Source organism: Corvus brachyrhynchos, unplaced genomic scaffold (assembly GCF_000691975.1).
Source record: "Corvus brachyrhynchos isolate BGI_N302 unplaced genomic scaffold, ASM69197v1 scaffold319, whole genome shotgun sequence".
NCBI classification, from domain to species: Eukaryota; Metazoa; Chordata; class Aves; order Passeriformes; family Corvidae; genus Corvus; species Corvus brachyrhynchos.
This window is the reverse complement of record NW_008246065.1, coordinates 1400703-1414744: the sequence shown is the minus strand read 5'-3', so window position 1 is coordinate 1414744 and position 14042 is coordinate 1400703. Positions and strand designations below refer to the sequence as shown.

Here is a 14042-nt window from a genome sequence, read left to right as displayed (position 1 = left end):
CCGGACTTTTTGCAGTTCTGCTTCCCGTTGTTCCAGCTCTTCCTTTTCACGCTGGATGTTCAGACTTTCCAGGCGCTCCTTTCTCTCCTCTATGGTTTGACGGCGTGCAAGGATACGCTGATGCTCCTTCCTGGAATTTTTCAGGAAGGCAGTGACTGCCAGCTGATGTTGTTCTTCCTTCTCTTGCTGGATTTAAATTAAGAATAAGACGATGTAAACAGCCCCTCTTTAAAAAGGAAGAAAGCAAAGCAAATGCTTTTCAAGGAAAACGCAAAGTTAATTCTATTCTGCAAACTTGCCAACTGAGCGGAATTACAACTGTGACGGCAAATCTAATCACTCATCCAAGTGGCACCCGAGGTAGCACCAACTGCCTAGAATCACGTGCACATGGAGAAAGTTGACTGTAAAAGACAGCATTCTGCAACATGGCTTAGGTACGACAGTTTGACATTTTTCTGTCCAAAAATACTGCACACCCAGATGTTATTGATATTGAAATCTTTAACTGCAATGGGTGTGTGGGTTGTTTTTCTCTGTATTTGTTTGCAAGCGCATCACCACATGTACTGTATTTCACCAAAGCTGTTTTGTTCTTTTAAAGCTTTGTTATTTTCCAAATACACTAATAAAAGGGAAAAGTACCCTAATTGACACAAAGCACTATCTGTGAGATGATAAAAAAAGTAAGTCAACAATTTAAACATTGTCTTTAAAACCATTTTCATTACCTTATAAAAAGCACTAGGCTTCTACACATCAGAACACAGACTGTTCTTTAAGCAGCCTTCCCACCCCCCAGCACTCCCCAGAGCACCCCCACAGTTCTTTATGGACATTCATGCTGTACACTTGAGGAGGTGTCACTGTGCCAGCTCAGGGAGCTGCCCATTTCCATGAGTCCAGCCGAACACTGCAGCCCAATCAGCTCCCCACACTCCCCCAGCCATGCTGCTCCTGAAATGTGAGCACCCTCAGGGGTATTTTTAGTAACCTCTCACTTCTAGGGCATTCAATAAAAACACTGAAACATCCACACTTTGCTGCAGATCTGCACACATTTAAAGATAAACAGAGGTACCGGAAACACGAAAGTAAAAAGCTTTAGACAAATTTAATGATTTTGTGAATTATAACGAATGTGACAAATTAAAAGCTTTTAAACACCTGACAAAAGTGGAAAGTTTTCACCTGAATAGTGAAGGAAAAAAGGGTATCAGCTTGTTCTGTAGCTTTTCTAACCACACAGATTAATATTAACCTTGATACTGTTCTCCAATTTTACAAGTGCAATGACCACTACTGAGTTAGATGAGAAGGATTTATGTCTTGTTCAGCTACTAACTGTACTAACATGTCAAGTGCAAGACTAATTGCCATTTCTATCCATGAATGTACAGTTAAAGCATATTTTTTCTTTCAAAATGACAATCTAATACAATTCACTAATCAAATTTTTTTGAAGGGAAAATCTACATAGAAATATTTTTATCTTAAACACTATAAAACAACCAATACGTGTTCAACACAAGGAAGTGAGCATTAGGCGTCATGATAGAGTTCTATTTTTTGCTTTTATATCTGAAGAATATTACTTAGTATTTCAACATGTAAAAAGAATCTAACATGGACATCTTGCCATCAGCCTTTTTTCCCATATGGAAAAAATATGTGATATGTTTGCTACGAAATCTTTCATAAACATAAAAGAAATGAAAATTTACCACTGCTCTAGTAAGAAGTGAAGGTTTAACTTGCCACAACCAAAGCATGCTGGAAATCTGAGACTGATTTATACCTTGCTGCTACAGAACTCTGGAAAACCTGAAATGTGAGTCTGACCTTGAAGCCAAAAGCCCCAGGGAGGAGGAAAGGAAGTGACAAAGACAGGTCAGTTTTTGAGCTGTGGGATGTTTTGTTCTATAAAGCTACATTCCAGGTTTTTCACAACAGCAGTTTCTCCAAGAAGAATAAATGAAGCAGGATCTTGAATTTTTAAAGACACACGCAAAATTTTAAACAAATCCTAGTTCTGTAGGCTCATGTATAGAGTTATTATTTGCTATATCCTAAGCCTGATATTTTCAAGACCGGAAACTTTAAATTCAGGCCTCTTGTGTCTATTTTGCCATGATTTTAGTTATGACCAAACACTAACTAGCTGAGTGCTTTTAAGAATGACTTCTTTACAAGCACAAAAACCTGACTACCACTAAGCTGAAAAAAAAAGAAAGTAAAATGTACATCTAATCTGAGAAAACACAATCATTAAAATATAAGCCTTGTCAACATTTTCATAAAACTTTAAATGACTTACCATTAAGTGAGGAGGCTTAATGACTGCAAGAGCCTTAGCCAGAGCTGAGGACATGGCAGTCAGCTGGTTTCTGATCTGCTCAGAAGGCATGCTCTGCAGCTGAGGGCCCAGTGGAGCATCCTCTCTAGTACAGTAATTCAAATCTGAACCAAAACTCAGTGTCCGGGTCGTGTGATCAAGGCGAACCTTTGCAAAAATAGAAAAAAAGGAAGAAAAAGGACTGTACTGTTTATTGAACAATTTCTCTGTTGCTCTGCCTATGACCACCATGAGTCAACAGAAGCTCCAAGCAGAAATTACTTGAAAAAAATTTTGCCATGCCATTCTATGAGAAATGCCAAATTAGTAGGAGAAAAACAACACTTTGAATGAAGGTTTATTTCTATGGTTTAGGAAAAAACCAAACCCAAACAACAACAAAATCAAGGGAAGAGGCTGAACTTTCAAAGATTCAATGAAATGAGCACTGAAAGACAGATCACTCTTGCCTCTTCCTCCACATTGGCAACCAGTTCCTTTCCATCTGCAATACATGTGAACCCAGACATCATTTCACACAAGTCTTTCTACAGCACTCACTTGTAAGTCACAATGCCTGGCTGCATCCACAATACAGCGCTCCAGCTGGAAAGCATCCACAAAAGGAACCAAGGTACACAGACGAGCAAACTCAATGCTTTGATAAATCTGGGCCACCTGAATGGGAACAGGAACATTAGGTACTTTCCCTCGATGAAAAGAAATCAGCAATAGAAGTTGTTGTACAAGCCTTAAAGTTAACTTGCTAAATTGTCAACAAATGAATACATACATATTAATGTAATTGTAAATACTCTTGCAGGATTTTATTTCTGTACTGTATTTAGATTAAACCCTGTTCCTGAATAGCTGCTTTGTATGAAGGAGACTGGCAGCAGTAACTACATCCAGCTATGCTGCTAATTAGCCTTCAACTATTTCTTTAGCACACCAGAAATAACACTGCTCATCACTGGTAACGAAAGCAGGTCAATGAAATGTGCATTTTATAATAAAACTACATTAAAACCAAAACCCAAAGCAAAATACCCAAGACCTTACTCCAAAGAGAAGTTTTAAGAAACTTGGTGTAATGAAGAAAATCTAGAGAAGAGACTAACTACTGTACCCCACTATCAAGTATAGATACTACAGCTGTACTTAAATGATGCACAAAACTGAAGATATGGGTTATATACTAGAAAAACGTATTCCAAAAACAGTCTTCTATTTGATGGAAAGAAAGACTCTTTCAGCACTAAAGTTTCCAACTTAATCTTCCTCCAAAGCATATTCTAACTTATGTGTACTTAGGAACATACATTTTCTTTACTCATACCTGCTGCAGAAGGCGAAGGATGGTGTTGTTTTGCAGGTGAGGAATGTACAGCTGCAATTCAGGTTCCTTTTCAGCTTGGTCCTTCACCCAGTTCAGAACCTATCAAAAGTCTGAAAAGTTACTCTATCTGCATTGACCTGTACAAACTTCACCATTAAAGTAACATTTCTGTTTATAGCTCTTGAAACAAGAGCACTGCTGTCCAGATACTGCCCTGTTTTACTGAAGTGCATCCTTTGATCAGAACACTTACAGTTACAAAGCAGAGCTGACAGTTTTTGTATGAAGGCGACTGACAGCACTGGCAACATTTACCACACTGCTAATTTACCTTCAAGTTCTTTTTAGCACCTCAAATATCTTTGTTCCCACTATCAAAGAAAAAGAACATGATGTGCTTCATCAACTGCAGAATTTACACTACCTAATCAACAGCTCTCACATTATTCTACCTCCAAACACTCTACCTTTTAATAGTAAAACCAGTCATTGGTTTATCTTTCCACTTAGCACACAACCCACTTGCCAGCATATGCCCACGTGTGCACAAAGTCTTCTCATTTTGCACCTTTACACAAATTAACTCAGTATCATCTCCACCAACAAAACCTTCTGATACATTCCCAAAACTCTGCACCTTTATGGAGCCCTCTGAATAGCACCCAAAAGACCCGAGTGAATTTTCATTCTATTTCAATAACCTGGCTTACTATATCAGATGTCATGTACATGTCATGGTAATGGAACTTCACCAAATCAAGGCTACTACTGAAAAATCTGGCAATAGAAAAAGCTAGTTGATATTTACCATAAATCAATATTCAAATAACAGACTATTAGTCAAGACCAATACACACAGAGCCAGAAAAAACTTACCTTGCTGACACGGGCACTCAACTTGAGCGGGTGAAAGTCTACTTCAAGCCAATTGTAAAGTTCTTTCACTTCTGGGACAACATATTGCACTACGTTGAACCTGACCTACAGTCAACAAAAAATCCAAAGATCTCAACATAAATACAATATTAACCAATAGTTATGCTTTAAGAATTTCATATTCAACAAGTTAAACAGGCAACAGATGTGCTTTTTAATACAGGAGACTACATATTTTTCATTACATTCTTAACTGCAGTGACAGTAACTCTACACTACACCACTTAAATGTACTTAAAAATGGAAAAGTAGACAACATAAACAAGGTAAACAGACTAGAGTACCATCCTCAGCCATTTCTAAGACACAAGGCTTACTACACAAATGTAGGCCCACATCCAATCTAAAACCACACATCTCTCTGCTCATGATTAAATTTCTGAAGCCTTAAATTGTGGGTTGGAGGCAAACTGGAGAGGTGCTGCAAGAAGAATTAATTCAAATTGTTAAATGAGCTTTGAACCTAACTTTCAGATATGAGTGCAAATGACTCCAAGAAATCAAACATTCTCTGAAACTACCCATTACTTAATATCTAATTTGTTTATGAGCATCATGGGAGGTCTGAGGATAGATAAATCTAACATCCCTTCAAATTTAACACATGAAGTTTTCATGATCACTTAGATCGATATTTTCCAACATTTGACATCTGACCTGTGCTTATCCAAAACACATTTAAAACAGAAAAATAAGCACTTGGTTCAGTTAATTACCCCCAAAAAACCCCAAAGTTCTAGATCACATGTTTCAGACACCTCAGGGTTTCGAATCAGTATTTGTTGCTTGGGTGACATAAAGACAATATTGAATTTGGCTCTTTAGTGCACACGAGCATCCACTGCCACTGCCATTTCCAAACAGTCCTTGTGAATCTGCAATTAAGTCCCAATTAACCATACAGCCGTTTTAGCTTTAAAATTGCTGTCCCACAGCTAAGCACAGTGCTCTAGAACAGGACTGAGTGTTAGGAAGCTGCTCACCTGAGCCCCAGTACCTACCATGTCATTGATGAGGCTGGCCCGGGTAGGGGGGGCCTGCAGCCCCAGCAGCGTGGCCAGGCGCCGCTGTTTCTCCACGATGATTCCATCCATATCCAGGAGACGAGCAATGTCAGTTCTCTCTGGAGTTATGGGAATGGACAGGGTGGCCAAAAGGACTCGAGTGGACATCCTGGTGACAGAGCAGAAGCACAAGAGATGAACTGCTAGAGAACACTTACTAATTCCTGTTCATAAATGTGCCAATTCAAAAGAGGAACAAGGAGCAGCCATGATGCAAAGCTGTGTAAAAACACCAGAAATAACAGAGGAGACACCAACTGCACCATGAGAGGAAACTGTGAAGTCTTGTGAAGAAAATACCACCACTCAGAAGAGAAAAAGGAAACAAAACCCCAGATATTTATTGACTTGCTCATCTTCTCAGTCAGTAAAGAGAAGGAAGCTTAAACTAAGGTGATGCTAATGTTCACAATACTTACACTGTAGCTTTGTAAAACATCCTCCTTGCTCTAGATTTCTTTTGAGGCAATTAGTACTGGCCAATTTAGGAAGAGCTGCTCATAGCCATACAAGTCATCTGCTTCTTTTGGGGTACAATTTAGTTTATTTTTGAACCTAGGGGGTTAAAAATAGATTCTAAGATCACAGCATGTATCTTTCCCCACCTCTGCATCTCCTCTTGTGTGAGATTCTTTCGCATTTCTCTTGATAAGTGATAAAGGCGGTGAAGGGTGGATGCATGAAAAAGAGCATTTCCTGATTTCCAGAAGACAGTTGAAACTTTGTGATAGTAATTTGCCATCAGCTGTGGTTTGGGTGGTTTCTTAGACAGTGCAAACAGTCCATGAATATCTTCCACTGCTTTGAAAGCTTCCTAAAAAAAACAAAACAACCAAATACACTACTGTTAGGAAGTTTTTTGCAACACCCTAAAAAAGGAAAAATATGAATTCATTAAAGGTTATAAGACTATAAAGTATTTAATACTTATGAAAGCTGTGATCCTCAGTTTTGTCAGCTACATGAAAATAAATACTTCTTTCCTAATAAATTATTTGGACATACTCCATTAACTATCTGCTTAGAATCTGGTATTTCTGAAAAACTTGTTTCATCTGGATTTTCAAGCTACAAACCAAGAGGAGAAAAAAGAAAAAACAAACAAAAAAATAACAAAAGTTCTACCAGCAAAGCTTGGTTTGAAATGCTGTGCAGAAACACCAGACTAAGCATTCAATATTCTAGATATTAAAACTTTATTCTTTAGCTCTTATCCTTTCCTCATCTTGGTGCATGTACCATGAAACATGAACTGCATGGAGCAGAAAGGCTGCAGACCAAGTGTGATGGGGAGCCCTGCTGCATACCTGCCACAGCTCCATGCTGATAGCACTGTCCAGCTGCACCAGCCTGGTCTCCAGGTGCATGGACTGGCTGTCAGGATTGTTGAGGTTGATGGCTGTGCTTTGGTTGTGATGCCGCTGGATCTGCCCCAGGTGCATCCGCAGGTTATCGCAGAGCTTGCGGAACTCCGCTTTCCGCGTGTACTGCAGGCAGAACTTGAAAGCTGCAAAAATGAATAATGTAAATTCAAAGTGTTCACTAATGGTGACTTCATGGTAGTTCTAAATGGGATTCAAATATGTAAATCAGTACACTTAAAGAAGCTTCATTTGCAGTCAAAAGACATCTCAAACATGATACAATCTGTCACACATAATAAGTGACAATGCAGAGCATTTTCATCTTGACCCCAAAAGATGAAGATGTTTCTACATAATTAAGCTTAAAGAGCAAAGGGAATACTTTAAGTCTCTTTAAAAATGTTCTAATTTATGCAGTGATTCCAGCTTTTAATTTGAACTAAGAGCAAACAAAATCCTATGAATGGCATGAATTCAGGTTTTGGCTTTGTAAAATGTGGGAAAAAATTCTCACTTCATTTAAATATGGTAAAGTCAAATGAAGCCTTCAAATGACTGGAAATGACAGAGACAAGAACCCCATCACTAATCCCACAGTTCCTCTCAAAAAACAATCCGTGTTCTGGCTTCTGGAGATATGCACAACACAGCACAAGTGCAGGAAAGAGGTCGAGAAGAGGGGACGGACTGTAGAGGGGGGATCAAGACCACCCAAAACCTTTGAAGCCCTCCAACCCACTTCCAGAAAGGTCAAGAACAGACTGAGCATGAGAACTGATTTGCATAACAAGTGAGAAACTTATCTATAAAAAGGTCCCCCCACGAAGCCCAGATGCATGTGCACCCAAGGACTCTGGACACCCCATCAGCTGGATCAACACTGGAGTGAGGACTGGTGATTTCTCTCCTTTTCCCTCCCATTCTTTCTCTCTAACCCTCTCTTTAATTCAACCCTCTCCTCTTCCATCCTATTCCTTTATCCAAAACCCACTGCCATGTGCTTAGGCTGGGAGGTCAGGGACTAACATACCAATTTCCATGCCAAATGCGTCATTTACTACTAAAACTTTGTAAACTTTTGAGGACCCTCTGATTCTTGTTGTTCCTTTCGACCACAAGCATCTACAGATCTTGGATATTCCCTTCCCCTTAACGGGGGACACACACCACATCTTTATAGTTCAAGTTTCCATCTTTTGGACCTACCTTGCTGTGCAATGTCATGGTACAGGCGTTCTACTCGAGAATTATTTCGGAGAAGATCCAAACACTGTCTATAGGATTCCCATAGAAATTTAACCCAGGGTGTCAAAAGCAGGCGGTCAGTACGATCCTGAGTGTCTTCTCCACTTACAGCACTCAAAAGAACACTTTAGTCAAGGCAGAGGGGTAAGGAAAAAGAAAAAAGAGAAGTGGTTTATTCCCTACAATTCTCATCAATTTTTCTTACCAGGTTCTAAGATGAGACTGGACAAATCTGAACAGCTACTTGCTGCTGAGTAGTCTATTGCTTATGTTCAAAGCAGTCCCTCAGCTCCCTTTTCCCTTAAAGGACGTAGATAATTATTTCAAACTTTTAAGTTTCAAACTTTGGCCACTGCACATACAACTGACATGTTCAAGCTCCAGAGGTAAGACATCAGAAACTTGTATCCTTCACAAGTAAGCCAAAGGAAACTAACTCCAGGATTTTCACCTTCCCTTTCCTAGCAGGGAGCTGTGTCCTGTACCTCTGCTAGTCAAGTATCACTGCCAATGCAGACACTTTAGTACTTGCTGACACTTCCCTTTTAGTCACCAGCACTGCTGCCAGAGTTCACTTTGTGCCGACATATGACACAAGCGCTGTGTTACGATCCGCACACATCAGAAACCAGACTACTCACATTAACATTTCAAATCCTTTACAAATTCTGACATGAAAAAGATGCTTAAACATGTCAGAGGTAAGATAAGATAATCTTTCATTTAGAACTTCATTCCCTCATCACAGAAATATAAGACTGGGGGAAGCATTCCCAAGATACTGAGACCAATTCAGTGCTATGTCCCACAAGATCCCTTTCTGCTGAACAATCCACTCAATGTGTTAAACTCACAGAGAACCATCTTCCCTAAGCCTTAACTTTTAAAACTATTTCTGAACTGTTTCTAATCTAAAGTCTCAACTCTTGTAACTCTTTTCTTCTACACCATTTCCAGTTCTGATTTGCTTCCTTGGGTACTACATACACTATTAAACACAACATGTCACCAGTGCCTTCTCCAACAGATCACGAAGTGAATCCAGCAAAAAAGTATGAGGAATCTAGAAAACAGGACCTAAAAAACATTAAAGAAACTCTGCTTGTTTAGATGAGAAGTGTGACTGAAAAGATCCATTCTCTAGTCCTCTGTTATAGAAAGGAGAAAAAGGAAAAGAGACGTCAGTCATCTTCACTGTTTAACTATTAGTGGATTCCTCTGTAACAATTTCTGGCACTGGAAATAGCATGAATAGCAGTGTCCCCCTATTGAAGACACGTCTGTCACCTTTTCTTTTTTGCAACCAACTTCTACTAGAGAGTTTTGCTGTTAACAAGTAAATACAGAGCCTTCTATTCCACATCCTTTTAAGTATTATTTGACTACTACAGCTCTATTCCTACACAACACAAATATCCTCTACTTCAGTAATTTCTTCCATTTTCTATCATTTCTATCATCATTCTATGTTCTCATTACCCATCCTATTAATTCTCTCTTGAACGTACTTTTCATGCCCTTTCTTCTATTATCTCATCAGTTAACCAAGCAAGTATAAAGTAACATTTCCTTTTGTTTGTATATGCACAGTGTGGTCAGAAGAAATGGAGGTTATCCCATACAGGAATTACATTGGCCTAATATAATTAACAGCATTTCTACATGAACCATTAATGAGGAGCTTACCACAATAAACTCTCCAATACCACTACAGATGCAAATCCAAGCAGACACTGGAAAGCGGTGACCCAACTCCCAGAACCACCCCCACTGCACATACATTTTGTATTCTTTACTGCTTGCTTTCTTTACTTTTCTTTACTCAGACTTGAGATTTTGTTCAAAGTAAAATTTCTGCTTTTTTCCCTTTCTTTTAAACCTCTAGAACACCACTAGTATTACATTTCAAGTCTACCACATTTATATCTCAACACTGTGAATAAAATTAAGGATACTTTCTGTAAATTGCTACATTTTAAAGACAGGCTGCACACCTTTCTGGAGTCTGAATGTTATCCAAGTCTTCTATGTCCAGTACCATCTGCTGGGATTCTTCCTTAGCTGCTTCTGTTTTTTCTTCAGCTAATTTTAAATAGGCTCGAACAACATCCTCCAAAGATTTGATGTTAACCTACAGCAAAGGCAAAAAAAGGTGAAGATGTTTCCACCCACAATAGGCAATAAACGTTTAAAATGTAAATGCTATAAACCCAAGAACATCTAGAAGGCAAATTAATCCTAATTCACGACAAATCAGTCACTTTTAGATTATATCAGCTGACAGATACCACACTTGCTATAAATAAATTCAATAAAAAATCCAAAGCCATACCTGCTGGCAAATATTCTTGTACTGGTACAATCCTTCTTTTGCCAGGTGACTCTTGCGGAGATCCACGCAGAGTTCCAGGTACTTCAGCATAATTGGCTCGTGGATTTTCTGCCATGTTCGGTGTTTCTTACTTTTCATAACATCATAGAGAACATCAAGGGCAGGCTGCTTTTTCCCAACCTCAAGAAATTCTGAAAGTAAAATCCCAGTTAGCAAAAGACTTGCACACCAGAAGATGCATGTGTTATGCTTAATACAGGAAACATCCAGAATTTAATCAACGCTACCCGAAGTGCATTGATGGTTTGATTTAGCTGGCCATATCAAAAACGTTGGCAACTCAGTGCCAGTCGTTCAGTGACGTAACTGGTAAACAAATGCTGACCAGCAAATTTACATGGGAATTTCAGGATAGCAGAGATGTCCCTCCATCCATCCAGGCGTGACTGAGCACTTCATACATGTGAATAAAATGGACACATCCAGTTTTAAAGCTGGTTCCATCAAGGACAAGGAATACCTACCAGGAGGCTGGTGGGTACAGCACCTACCAAGGGCATTTAATAAGGTGCAAAAAATACAATGAATGTGACTGAAAGAGAAAGTCCTGCTCTCAGGTGAGACAGGGAGGAAGGAAAAAAACTTCACTCAGCAAAGTTGTTCCTTTGTTGGTTTTTTTAACTCCTGAGTAGTTTAGCACTTCAGTTTACAGAAGTTATACCAAAAGCTGCTGCAGTTCAGCTGAAGGGTTGGGCACTTTTTAAATCAGCCTTGCTGCTGAAACCAGTGCCCCATTTATTCATCCCTAAGCAGCTGCTGTTATTAACAGGAGCTCTCAGGATCACAGAAACTCCCACCTCTGATACCCCGCACATTCTGCTTCACACAAAACACAGCAAACCACCCATGAGCAACCACTGAAGCAGCGACCCACATACACACAGACCCTGCTCTGAATGTACTCTGCACTGCAGAACAGCAGGAAAAATGAACACACAGAATGGGAAGCAAACAGGTTTAATAGATAAGATAGGTCAAGTACAGCTAGTGGGAAACATGCCTATTCTTAAAGGCTGAGGGGTAGTTAGTACTTCCCATCAAGTACTTTGGAAAGCACTCCATTCCTAAAGAAATAACGGCAAAAACTACTAGAGTAGGGGCCTGCTCAAGGGGATCAGACATCAGACAGAGCTTCCAAGTTTTGGAATCTTGAAGTTAAACATGGCAAAAGATGTAGACTGAAAGCAGCAGAGTGGTTTTAATTTAAGGACCACAACAGCTCATAATCAGGACTCAGTTTATGTAAATAATGAGCTGGCTGAAGATGAGTTAGCTCCTTTCTAGAGAAAGCACCCTGATACAACTGAAGATAATCAAGGTTACAGTGTGACAGTATCAGGCAGCACTTTCTTATTCACCAAGGGAATTTTAAGAAAGCCACCCTCCATCCCATAATTTACACTCCTGTTCTATCTCAGAGCTGCTTTTGAGACAATTACTGCTTAGCTTTACATTTTATTTATGAAAATTAACTTGAAAGGCAAGTTTAATCCTGCAACAATGCCAGGGCATTCCAACCACAGCTCTCAGTGGTCGATAACCAACTGGACAAAGCACAAAATTAATTCATATTGTTTTGAAACTTTTAATTAACTCTGGCCAAGCAGGTTCTTACAAGTAATTCAAATAATTAAGGCTCATTTAAGAGACACTTCAGTAAAAGCACAAAATGAACCTGAATAATGAAATACAGCACACAACACCATGCTTTGCAGCAGGAACTCTTTAAGTTATGGAAACTCAGACCTGTAACATACAAACTGTAAAGCTGAGCCCATAAATAGCTGTAAGAGTTACCTTCTATTGGTCTTTTTTCTTTCATACTACTTAAAATGCTAACAGGTATCCAGAGTAGCAACTGAAGCTGAGTGGCCAAGAACAGATGATACACATCAACAACTCACCTACTGCTAGCCCAAAATCCTTAATTAAGCTCAGTTTTCAATCTGAGAAAACACGTCATTACAAGAGGTGACAAAGATGCCATGTGCTTTATAGTATCTCTAATACTGAGCAAGCTCAGTATCTGCAACAATAAAACACTCCTTAAAGTTGCATTACATCCCCAGTACAAAGCAATGCCAAATATTAACAACAGCTGAGGGTTGGCCTTGACCTACATTTATCAGTTACAAAGAAAAAACAGCTTTTCTTATATATCTGTATATACTTAAAATCCTTCAAGCTCTTCCTATTTCCAAACATCACCTCTGTATGTTGAAGTCACTGAGAATATGAAGCATATAGTGCTTCTAATGCTCACTTGAGCCTTAAATATAAAACACACACACTGAAACTCTGGTAACTGCACTGAGTGGTCCCATTTGAAATGTCAGTTTAACATTAAACTGCTTCCTGCAACACACAATCTGCCTTAGGTACAACTTTCCACCCTTTATTATGCTTGGCTGTGGTAAGACTGAGCCCCTGCAGTTTGTAAGACTTGACACTGCTTGTCCTGTTTTCCATTCAGACCACTGAAATTCAGGATTTCCAGCATCTGTCTGGAGAACACCTCCTTCAGTTCAACTCGACTCCTTCACTTCACATAATTTAGTAGACTTGCAGCAGTATAAGAAACGTGAATTTAAATACCAGGAAAGCATCAATAATAATAATGAGCAGTTTAAGGTCAATATTCCAGAAATGCAACTTGCACACCAGGTACCACTTTACCCAAGAATTCTTAAGTATAATTAAAGTTTATATATTATGGTATGTGCATCTTCTCCAGTGAAAGGACTGATGCAACACATCTTCACCCCTGAATGCTGACTGAAACTGATTTCATCTTTCATCTTTTTATCTTTGTGGGAAAGACTTTTACAATGAATTTTTGATTAAAAGTCTTAAGGACGTGCAGTACTTTCACATTTTCTTATTAATATACTAAGTACTTGAATAATGCACAGTCCCCAGACCACACAGCCTCTTCTGCTGTCATTTTAAGACCCATACATCATATGTAAGTTGTGGATGTCTGTAAGTGTCATCTTGAGATCAACCCTGTGACAATGAAAGGTCTAAATGGTCTTGCTAAGGGCTTAAAATAGGATACTATAAAAAACAGAAGCGTCAAAGCCATATGTTTGGCCCGAAACGAGCCAGCTGATAAATATAACCAGGCCAGCTTTTATGTGGCAGTCAGCAAGCGACGGCTACAGCGCTGGATTGTCTCCCTTGGTTGGTCTACCAGAAGCAAACCAGTGTTATCAGCCTGTGCAGCAGCGAAGGAGTTTTACCATTTGCGTTCTTACCAGAGTCACGGGAAGGACGGCATACAACATACAAAGCCCACAGGGGACACAAGGGCGCGGGATCAGCCCGGGTTTGAGATCACCCCGACAGGGCAGCGCGGCCCGACCCG

General features: G+C 39.4%; 1 protein-coding gene across 1 annotated transcript in view; it reads right to left on the bottom strand.

Moving 5' to 3' along the window:
* The window catches only part of EIF3A (eukaryotic translation initiation factor 3 subunit A), a 25557-nt gene extending 14719 nt beyond the window's left edge, over nucleotides 1-10838 (bottom strand). Inside the window, exons 1-11 of the mRNA XM_008643206.2 lie at nucleotides 10616-10838; nucleotides 10278-10414; nucleotides 8245-8408; nucleotides 6982-7181; nucleotides 6280-6488; nucleotides 5612-5783; nucleotides 4551-4655; nucleotides 3675-3773; nucleotides 2897-3013; nucleotides 2318-2503; nucleotides 1-186 (exon numbers count right to left, since the gene is read on the bottom strand). Coding sequence (XP_008641428.1) covers nucleotides 1-186; nucleotides 2318-2503; nucleotides 2897-3013; nucleotides 3675-3773; nucleotides 4551-4655; nucleotides 5612-5783; nucleotides 6280-6488; nucleotides 6982-7181; nucleotides 8245-8408; nucleotides 10278-10414; nucleotides 10616-10753 — 1713 coding nt within the window. The 5' untranslated portion in view covers nucleotides 10754-10838. The remainder of the gene's footprint in view (nucleotides 187-2317; nucleotides 2504-2896; nucleotides 3014-3674; nucleotides 3774-4550; nucleotides 4656-5611; nucleotides 5784-6279; nucleotides 6489-6981; nucleotides 7182-8244; nucleotides 8409-10277; nucleotides 10415-10615) is intronic.
* Between the last annotated feature and the right edge of the window lie 3204 nt (nucleotides 10839-14042).